This window comes from Sinocyclocheilus rhinocerous, unplaced genomic scaffold (assembly GCF_001515625.1).
Source record: "Sinocyclocheilus rhinocerous isolate Xijiao unplaced genomic scaffold, SAMN03320098_v1.1 scaffold557, whole genome shotgun sequence".
In the NCBI taxonomy this organism is placed as follows: domain Eukaryota; kingdom Metazoa; phylum Chordata; class Actinopteri; order Cypriniformes; family Cyprinidae; genus Sinocyclocheilus; species Sinocyclocheilus rhinocerous.
Genome location: NW_015633548.1, coordinates 155,553 through 166,314, shown reverse-complemented (window position 1 = coordinate 166,314; position 10,762 = coordinate 155,553). Strand labels below are relative to the sequence as shown.

Genomic DNA, 10,762 nt, shown 5'->3' with positions numbered 1-10,762 from the left:
TTCTCAGTTCTCATCTCCCCCCTCACTGACGCGCAGCCCACCATTAACACCCAGCCTCTGCCTCTGCTGACCTCCGTGCGTCTGAGAGGCGCGTCTTTGAGCGCTGGGTGACCAGGGTGCGAATTATGAGGGGTGGGAGTCGGGGGGAGGGGGGTTGCATATTATTTTTAAACTATATATTATATTTTATACATTTATATATCGTTTTCGTATTGATAAATGCTATAACTGAACTCAGAGCGTGTATTTTCCATGTATAGCTTTCCTGAGGAAGTAACCATAGCAACATTGTGCTGCTCACACGCTTCAGTATGCGGTAGGTCGAGAAAGTAGGCTACTTATATTTTATGTCATATTTATTAGTTACTTATGAAAATGTTAAGGATTACGAAAGGGGTTACATCTGAATATTTTGAATATATTCAGAATATATTCTGAATCTCAGATCGGAACTTCGGAGCGTGTATCGAGAATCATTTGTTTTAGATCGGAACTTTTGGAGCGGGTTCTCGAATCTTTTGATTCAGATTGAGACTTTGGAGTGCAGATTGCGAATAATTTAATTCAAATCGGAAGAAAGAAAGAAAGAATACACAGATACAAATCCCTAAGAAAATGGTTTTATTGTAGTAATTGCGTAGTAAGATCTTAACTAAACCTTAACTAAATTTTTCTGAGGCAAGTTTGCAAGATTTTTTCAAGTAACATATTGAAATTTACAGTGAATGACTTACACATTTAAACCAAAATTGAGATGGATAAATTGTGGTGTTTTAAACTTGAGCTCAGACTCACTTTTTGATTCAGGTTATCATGCCAGTTCGGCCGTTTACCATTTACATGATTGAAAAATAAACTGTAAGACAAATATGTATTTGTATATGTATATACGTTTTTTTTTGTCTTGCCCGATATCACTGTCACATAAGATAGTGATTTTATTCCTATAATTAATCTTTAAAAACCAATGATGTTACAACCCTGTGGTTTGTCTCCTTCTTCTCCAGGTGCTCTGGAGAGGACATCAGCAGTCGCAATGTTCTTCCCTGGAACGTGTGAAATAGTGTAAGTGAATTTCATGAGTCTCATACGCAGTCTTTGGATACGTGGTGGTAATTCGTCTAAGTTTTTAGAACCAAGGAGAGCGCTGTTTGTCACCTTGAATTTGTAGCAACACAGCTCCCAGCCCATATGATGATGCATCTGCTGAAACAACTGTGGGCGCTTTCAGGTTGTACAGAGCAAGCCCAGGTGGTGTACTCAAGTCTTGTTCAATGTTCTCAAAAGCCTTCTGTTGTGGCTCTCCCCATGCCCACATATTCTTTTTCTGCAGGAGATCTCTCAAAGGCTGTGTTTTCTCTGCTATGTTAGGTAAAAACTTCCCTAGGGGATTTATCATACCCAAGAATCTCCGCATTTCACTCGAGTTTGTTGGCTCAGTCATATGTGTGATCGCCCGAACCTTTTCAGGATCTGCATAAACTCCTGACTCATCAAGTATCTGTCCAAGAAACTTCACACTACTCTTGGAGAATTCGCATTTCTGATTGAGAGTCACTCCGCCCTTTTGCAGTTTTTGCAGCACCGCAAAGAGACGTTGGTCATGTTCTGTCTGGGACGCTCCAAACACTAATATGTCGTCCATGTGGCACAGAACACCCTCTAGACCCTCCAGCATCTGTGACATTCTCTTTTGGAAATGTTCCGGGGCTGAAGATATCCCAAAACAAAGTCGGTTGAAGCAGAACCTTCCAAAGGGGGTAATAAAGGTTGTGACAAGGGCTGAATTCTGTGACAGAGGAATCTGCCAAAACCCTGAATTGGCGTACAATTTCGAAAATACTTTGGCTCCTTTGAGCTGACCCAGAGAGTGTTCCACTGAAGGAAGAATGTATCTTTCCCTATTTACTGCATTATTGAGTTTGGTTAGGTCCACACATATGCGGTTTTGGAACAGCAACCATACCTGCGCACCAGTCAGTTCCACTCTGGTAATCACACCTTGATTCTCCATGTGTTCCAATTCCTGTTTCACTTTTGACATTAGGGGCAGTGGAATGCGACGGGGAGTTGACAGTGAAAAGGGCTTGACATCTGGCTTTAGAGATATCTCATACTCTCCTTGCATTTTCCCAAGGCCCTGGAATAAATCAGGGAACTGTCTTTTAACTGACTCAAGACTATCGAGAGTCACTGTATCAATTCTCGATATAATCCCAAGAGCATGGATTGCTGGCCTTCCTAGTAGAGCCATTTTCAATCCTGAGATCACATAAATATCTTGGATTGTGGTTTTACTTTTTGTGCTTATTTTTACTGTGCACAAACCCTTAACCTGCAGTGAGTCTTGACCTGGTCCCAAAATCTTTGACGTTTTCTATAATTTACCAAAATTTTCCTCCTTGAACAGCTCTTCCGAAACCACAGTGACGTCTGCTCCCGTGTCCACTTTGAACAGCACATCTGAATCATTCACTTTAAGTTTTATCAGCCAGGGGGCATCACTCTGCTCTGTATTTACAGTGCCTAAGAATGCTATGTCACTCTCATGTTCCTCATGGCTCATATTCACTTCACTTATGCCTCTGGACCTGCAAACTTTAGCATAATGCCCTTTTTTCCTACAAAGGTTGCAGTATGCCTGTTTTGCCGGGCAGTGAAATTTTTTCCACACCTCTTGCATGGAATGGTCTTTTCTGATGCTGTCTGTTTCTCTGTCATTCTAGCAGGCCTTTTACTCTGCATCATGCCTCGTCCTTTATTATAAGGTCTTTGCTGTGCATGTACAATGCCAATATTTGTTGCAGTGTCACTTTTGAAATTGGCTTTCAGCTCCTCTTGCTGTTTTTTTTCCAGCTCACTTTGGCGTATGCGTATGACAGCCTTCTCTAAAGTGAGTTCGGGATCCATCTGAAGTTGTTCTGACAGTCTTTTATCTCTGAGTCCAACCACTAATCTGTCCCGAATCATTTCACTGTATAAGTGTCCATATCCACAATGGTCTGCCAGGCAATGCAATACTGTGATTAAATTATCTGCAGACTCTCCTGCTTCTTGCTGTCTCATGTTAAACTTTGCACGTTCAAATATTAAATTTCTTCGTACAACAAAGTGCTCATTCAGTCTCTCTATGACAGTATTATACTCACTGAGCTGTTCTGATGTGAGACGTAATGATGTGAGGATGTCCTCTGCCTCATCACCCATTGTATAAATGAGAGTATTCACTTGGTTCTCTTCTGGCTGTAATTCAAGTCCAGATGCCACTCTAAATCTTTCAAATCTTTTACTCCACTTTGGCCATTCCTCTGGTTTTGAGAAGTCGAATTTTTGCGGTGGCGGTACTTGAAACCGATCCATTTTCTCTTATTCCGCAACTCTCTTTTCTGCACGTGATGAACGATCTCGTCTCCGAAGTTTCACATTAAAGGGGTCATATGATGCGATTTCAAGTTTTCCTTTCTGCACGTGATGAACGATCTCGTCTCCGAAGTTTCACATTAAGTAGCGTGAGCTGTATGCGACACTCTTGACGAAAGGGCTCTCTATGTCCTCCTACGCCGTTCTCGTGCAAACTTCTGACACCATGTTGCATTAGGATGGCTATTTGTCGAATTTTGTGTTAAAACAAGCCAGGTGAGACGAACGTAATGACATGCAACTTTATTGTTCAAGCCTCTCACTCCCCCAATAGGGGGCAGTAGTTAACCATATCACCACAGTTATTGATGATGTTCTTGCAGACCCGGCGCCAGAGGGGGGGCCGAGGGGGCTTTGCCCCCCCATGGACATCCCTGTGCCCCCCCTCCGGACCGAGGCGGACGGCTGGACTTTAGTTTCGCGTGTATTAATAGTCTAACTCATAGTGTAAAATAGTCTAACTGATTGCTTTTAGAATATATTCAGAATTTAAATAAAACGTGTGTTTTTCATGCTTGACAAGCGGCCACATACGACACAGAGATAGCTAACTACTACACTATATAGAAAAAGATAATAGTCTAATTTCAGAAGCACAAAGTGATGTGATTCTGCAACCGAGCCTGGTCCAAACACAGGATTTAGGTAAGGAAATGGTTATTAATTATTTGTATTAGCTGCCCAACCAAATCATGCACCTGCTTGCTTTTCTGTTTAATTTAAGTGTTTTTGTGAACGTATATGCTTTAATAACAAATAATTGTAACATTTTACAATAAGGTTCCATTAGTTAATGTTAGTTAATGTATTAAAGTGTTAGTTAATTATTGTAAAGTGTTACCCAAATAATGTATTTTGACCGTTCACTTGAAAGTAAGCATCCGAAATCACATTGTCAGAGTAGGTAATAATTTTGATAAATGTGTGTAGTATGAATACAATATGAACATAGCGATATTGCGACTGTTATGTGACCTATGGAGTCAGTTGCCATTCACAGCTCCTCCTGTGACCTCTTGGGATAGGAAAGTTTCCATTTAATTTTGCCTGCTGTTTTCTGAATACTGGGAATTTGGAAATATTTCCTGTACTGCTTTTCGGATACTAGTAGGGAAGTAGAATCAAGTAATACGGTGTAATAATAAAGCATAAAACAGTCACTCTAAAGTTTTCTGCTCAGTGAAAGAATTTAGTCCTCCACTCCCACTGCAATAAAATGTGGAGTGATTGATTATTGTGCTGAATGTTTCTAGCCAGAGGTGAGTCTGAGTGCAGAGTTTAGCCTTGGCTTTGGTCAGTTTTATTTGGAAAGGGACATATGTGCCACCAGATGGGTAACAGCTAAATATAGTGCAAGGACATCAGTAATCCTCAAGCAGGGGTGTGGAGAGATGGCTGTTCCTCCATCTGCGTCCATGAATTGGATTCATGGTGGGGGAGTGGAGTTTATATAGTGTGAGATTAAGATTGGCTCCAAGACATACAGACTTCACATCATGCTGCTATAATTAATGTATTTTTACAGCGAGATGCAGTGCAGTGTTGTTGTCGCCCACTAGCGTTGCAGTGTTGGTGTTTTCATTAGCTAGGATGCCACGCTCGACCAACAATGTCATAACTTAAACCAAGTCTGTCTTAAATACTGTAATGCACAAATGACATGCTGTAATGAGCCATTTGGAAATACAATACAATAACATTTATATAACACAATACCAAAGTGATTTTCAACTGGTTTGTGACCTGTCTTGCAGTTCTGTTCTGATTATCAAAGATAGCAGGGGGAAACAATGCCAAATGCCAATAATAAAATGTGACTAACTGTATTTAGGGTAGCAAAATAAATAAGATTTACATTTTTAAAAGAGAGGAGAAAGATTCATTTTGTTGTTGACATCAAAGTCTGTGCATCCAATCAAACTACAGTATTGTCTGGCACTTAAAGCAGTCGAATTTGACAAATGACAACATAGACAAGTTGCGTAATGCTCTCATCCATGCATAAATGAAATGAGAATAAATATGGTGTGTGCAAATTACAAATTGAAACATCTGCACTTTACTAAATTATAATAAAGCCCATATAAAACCTCTTTATACTTTGTTTTTGTACATGTATGCATTTCTTTATGTAATCAATGTATTATGTTTGTAATAATTTTTCAAATCAGTTATTTACACCCAGAGAAGCCTATCAGACAAATTAAAAGCAACAAAATAGCTTTCACACAATATATACTGTATATTTTTGCTATAAAAACAACAACAACTACAAACAAATAAACTCCACTTGACACTCTAAATTTTGTAAAACATAGATTTAGCGTGTGTTCCTGTGTGCGCGTGTAAAACGTCTTTAACCATAGAGCCTGAGGCCAATCTCTTGTACAATATTCTTCTGTGCTGTGGTACATGAAGAGCTTGTTTCTTAACAGGTTGGATGTACAGACGCCTCCAGGTGAAGCATTGCAAGGTCCATTAGTCACTTATTCAGTTAAACGAAAAAGTGATGAAAGACTTCTTAGTTCTTCCTTTTAAATCTCAAATAACATTGTTAATACCAAAAAAGGTCCTTTTTCTCAATCACCTGTACACCTAAAAGGCAATCACAAGTGACTTAATTAAAACACTTAAGATCGATAATGTCACGGTGCGTGCGGGGAGATGAAGCGAGGACTCAATTGCAGGAGAAATGGTTATTTATTTTGATAATAAAAATGAAACAAAAACAAACTCAAACCACCCCGAAGGGGAAAAACAGACAGGCAGGCCTAAAGCTGCACACATGCAGACACGAAACACACACAATGAGAAATGACGGATCAGCACAGGATGACAGACACAAGGAGAATAAATGGGAACCAAACGAGGAGGCTAACGAGGGAGACACAGGTGGATCAACTTAAACTATAACGAGGTAACAAGATGGGAGGGGCAAGACAATAGACAGGAGAGAGCACATGGCGACAGACAAACACAACACAAGCCATGTGCTCCCAGAACACAGTCATCTGGTGGCCCTCCTGGGCACACCCGCTGTAGACTGCGACAGATAATGTCTAATGAAATGAAAAAGAATGTGAATAATAAGAAATGTTTCTTAGCGTACATGAATAAGAAGGATCATGTGACACTGAAAACTAGAGTAATGGAAAATTCAGCTTTGCCATCACAGGAATAAAATATACTGAGAAAATCTTACAAACCATAAACTTTTGAAAATATAACTGTACGATTATGTAGGTGTGATTAAAATAGGATGGTAGAAAATGATGGCATTTACCAGAGTTAAGATTCATATCATTCATCTGATCGCCAAATCCAGGATACCTGGTCCATCCAGGTGTAAGGTTTTGTTTGGAGGAGGGTAGCACCACTGTGCCCAAGTCAGGGTGATCGTTGTGGAGGAAATTTAACAGAGAATTAGAGTACTGATGTTCTGCCACCATCAAACCATCAGAGGATACAGCCGAGGGGTACATCATGGGGGGCAGAACAACACTCAATCCCTGCCTAGAATCCCCTGACCACAGAATAGCACTGTTTGCAGGGTGATTTGGTGGCATTTGATGGTTGGATTGAGACTTGCTGCTTGTTCCTTGCCGGAGATGTTCTGGAGGAAACAAGGGCTGAAACCTGGTTTGTGACTCTGCTTCCCATTGACTTGAAAGTCCATCTAAAAATAAAATAAAGAAATAAATCAAAACAGGAATTCAATGTTTCAATTCATTTAGCAAGTCACATATTTTGTGTAAAAGCAAAATTTAAGAGGAACAGTTACTTGTTTGAGCAACTTCATGGTTTCTTTTGATTTTGGAGCGTTCCTCCTTCGGTTTATTTGCTTGACTCAGAGCACGGGAGAAATGTTCATCCACCATGCTGTTGATGTCTCCTTGGAAGTAGGTGAGAAGGACACTACCAGACTCCTCTTTAGTCTTCTTAGCCACAGGGTTCCCTAGACCCTCCTCCATCACTGATCTAGGTACTGCAGAAACAGTATGCATTACATCATTTATCCATCTATCCTGCCGTGGTGACAGATTATTGTGTGTTTAATTATTTGTCTTCTAAATCTAATATGAAATTGCAATAGCATGGCATTATTTGCATTCTTTCAATGATATTGATGAATGGCAGTATGTAAGCATGGGATATGTCACAGCCCAACTGTTCTATATTTGCTAAGTGGATTTAGATTATTTTAGCATCAATTACTCAAGTATTTGAGCCCGGTCTCATGAAAATTCGTGGTATTGATACGCAAAAATGGACTTTGGCGTTCATATGATACGCATGTGTTTGGCGTGCATATAATACGCAGTTTTCGCGTGCATATGATACGAAATTTGTTGCCGTGCATATGATACGCAGTTTTCGCGTACATATGATACGCATCTACCCCACAACCCTAAACCTACCCATCGCGTAGCATATACACGACAAAGTCCATTTTTGCGTATCAATACCACGAGTTTTCGGTTTTATTTGGCGTACTATTTATACGCACTTTCATGAGATCGGGTTGAGTATTTAGGCGTTATCTTCTAGAGCTGCAATAAGACATATTATTTAGATCAACATGAGACAGAATAAATTTTTATGCATTTTTTGGTTGACGACTTATGCAGGTAAGTACTATTCTGCTAAAGAACAAAATCTTGCACTTTCCACAGAAAACTTTTTTTTAAAGCATTAGAGGGACCATTTGTTTTTGTTAGCCTATGAGAAATATGAGATATGTTTAATAAATTAAAAGTGGATGGCATTGAACAAAACGTCTCAGGTTACTTATGTAACCATGGTTTCCTGAGTAGGGAACGAGACACTGCGTCCTCTAGGGGTCGCTATGGGGGACGCCTCGTCGTGACCCGTGTCTGAAGCATACATTGAAAAAACACCAACTCGTTGGCTGGCGACAGCCATGACGTCACTACCGGTGCGACTATAGTATAAATAAGCGCCGGGAGCACACATCATTCACTTCTTCATCTGAAGCTTGCGTCCGCAGCATGGCAAGAAACCTAGAGGACGCAGCCGGTCAGTGAAGACGAAGAAGAGAATGATGTGTGCTCCCGGCGCCTATTTATACTATAGTCGCACCGGTAGTGACGTCATGGCTGTCGCCGGCCAACGAGTTGGTGTTTTTTCAATGTACGCTTCAGACACGGGTCACGACGAGGCGTCCCCCATAGCGACCCCTAGAGGACGCAGTTCGAAGTTCCCATGAAAGGGAACGTCATCATATGTCAAACACATTTTATAATGTTGTTTATTAAATGTTGATGTGTTAAATGCATTGCTATCTATCTATCTATCTATCTAAACTACCAAATTTTGGTAACAGGCCTGCAAACTATATTTAAAATAAATGTTAAATAAGACATTTTATATTTTAAGTTAATATTTAGTAATATAATTTAGTTAGACCACCTGTGGTTGATGATCGATATTATCTGAAGGTTTTCTGAAATTGTTTAGGTGTATCAAAAGTTATAATTGAAGACTACATATGCACGAAAATGCAGATAAATATCTGTTAAATATTAAATCTTAATACTGGTAGAATATTACTGTCTGTCCCCTCTCTAAACAGCAAACTGTGGGTTGACGCACGTAAATTACTAGGTTCAGTATAGCACTTGATTGTATCCAGATTTATAGAATTCAGCATTAACGCTTAACTCGTTGCGTTTTTGTTAAAGCAATTTTAAAATGATGAAATATTGCTGTAATGGAAATAGCCACCGTTTTTACTCACCGTGCGACAGTCGTGAAATCTCGAGTGTCAGACGCTGCAATTACATTGATAAAGTAAAGGCAAAATATCCGCTGTTGCGCGAGATTTGAAAACGCTAGTTAAATAAGTTTGATCGTTTCCCTTAAATTTGTACGTCGACTACAAGAAACTACTTCACTTTTTGCCCTTAAATGTGGGGCGTTAATCTGTGAACTTTAACCAGCACGAGTAGAATGTGACTGAACAAGTTAGACCATTTAACTGTCATCATCTCTAGAAAAAAAAAGACACTGACAGAAGAGACAGAACTAATATTTTTAGGACATGTTGTTTTACTTCATTTTCCCGTTGACACTGTGGATCAGATAACATTGATTATTAATATATCGCAATAATTTATCTTAATTATTAATATGTCGCAATAAATCTTAATACATATATGCAAAGTGTAACACAAACATAGTTTAGACATATGTTAAAAACCCTGTTACTATTACTGTATGAGCCAACTTCTGTATTTTGAATGATTTCTTGCAACAATGTTTTAGACCTGGCAGGAGGGAAAGCTGCTAGTCTTTTTTAATACTGATAGTCTGAAGCAAAAATGACTACCTAGTAATACCTAGTATACAGATGTATAGATATCAGTCAGTTGAATGACACAAGTCATAACACATTTAAACAGGTGACCTCAGTAATTCATCTCTCTGGAAGAAATAAAAGAATCATTGAAACTATATATTTTTTTAAATCAATGAAATAATGACAATATAGTTGACAAACAGAAAAAAACAACTTAATGAAGCCATTAATGAATTTCTGCTGGAGATTTCCAAACATGTCATTTAACAAACACAAAAAGAAATTGAATACACAGAATTCATATTCCCTCTTTTTATTGTTTTCTGTCCTGTGTCAGGAAAACACCATTATGGCTGGTCCCTGAGTTTGAGGTATCGGAGATCTTCCTTTCACTGGTAGTCTCTGACTTCATGGACGGTGAGGAGACTTTTAGACCACCTTTCGCTTTGGCCCCCAGTGTAACAGAACGGCTCCAGTCTGGTCAAAATTCAAATGATCGTTTATTCAATTAATTTTTCAAGAAATATTCTCTCTGATAAGTTTTGTGTTTTTTAGATGGGATGCTCTTTACTTGTTAATAAATCTTAATCTACAACCTTCTATTATTATTATTTTTGGTTGGTGTTTGATATGCAGTTTTGTATAATTCAAACATTGTACACTATTATTATTATAATATTTTCTCTATAGCTATTTACTATAGTTTATATGAGACAAACCTGAGTATTCAGTCTGTCTGAATCTTCCACAGCAGAGATGTATCCTCCACTGCTTCCTTACATTGTCTTTCATCAGACAATAAAACAGGAAGATAAAGAAACCTGAAATACAGCAAAAAGCAAAACACTTTCTGGGTGTACACTGTAAAGGTCCAAATATCCCTTACATTCGCCATGAGGACTGCAATCCAAAATGATATAATCTGTTGTTAAACAGTAGAATAATGCATTCTTATTTTATTCTTATCATTCTTATCTGTATGATGGACCTATTATAATCAGGAGTACCACTGCGCATATATAT

At 38.9% G+C, this 10,762-nt stretch overlaps 2 protein-coding genes across 2 annotated transcripts in view; both read right to left on the bottom strand.

The window, feature by feature from the left end:
- Positions 1-957: 957 nt before the first annotated feature.
- On the bottom strand, positions 958-9,302 carry LOC107744561 (uncharacterized). Its single transcript, XM_016558276.1, has 7 exons — positions 9,179-9,302; positions 7,202-7,405; positions 6,704-7,096; positions 6,008-6,015; positions 1,967-2,140; positions 1,159-1,327; positions 958-1,046 (listed from the first exon to the last, which is right to left on the bottom strand). Exons 2-7 carry the CDS (start codon positions 7,389-7,391, stop codon positions 958-960), a joined length of 1,023 nt encoding a protein of 340 aa, XP_016413762.1. The 5' UTR covers positions 7,392-7,405; positions 9,179-9,302.
- A 743-nt stretch (positions 9,303-10,045) lies between these two features.
- Positions 10,046-10,762, bottom strand: part of LOC107744560 (adhesion G-protein coupled receptor G2-like) — a 20,407-nt gene continuing 19,690 nt past the window's right edge. Inside the window, exons 24-25 of the mRNA XM_016558275.1 lie at positions 10,459-10,560; positions 10,046-10,216 (exon numbers count right to left, since the gene is read on the bottom strand). Of these exons, the coding sequence (XP_016413761.1) occupies positions 10,053-10,216; positions 10,459-10,560 (266 nt within the window). The 3' untranslated portion in view covers positions 10,046-10,052. The remainder of the gene's footprint in view (positions 10,217-10,458; positions 10,561-10,762) is intronic.

Excerpts from the sequence above, each read along its gene's own strand:
- LOC107744561 (XM_016558276.1), bottom strand. The coding sequence starts at position 7,391 with ATGGAGGAGGGTCTAGGGAACCCTGTGGCTAAGAAGACTAAAGAGGAG. Across the intron at positions 7,097-7,201 it reads CCATGAAGTTGCTCAAACAA|ATGGACTTTCAAGTCAATGG; the intron begins GTAACTGTTCCT and ends TTTTATTTTTAG. Across the intron at positions 1,047-1,158 it reads TGTGTTGCTACAAATTCAAG|GGAAGAACATTGCGACTGCT; the intron begins GTGACAAACAGC and ends CACACGTTCCAG.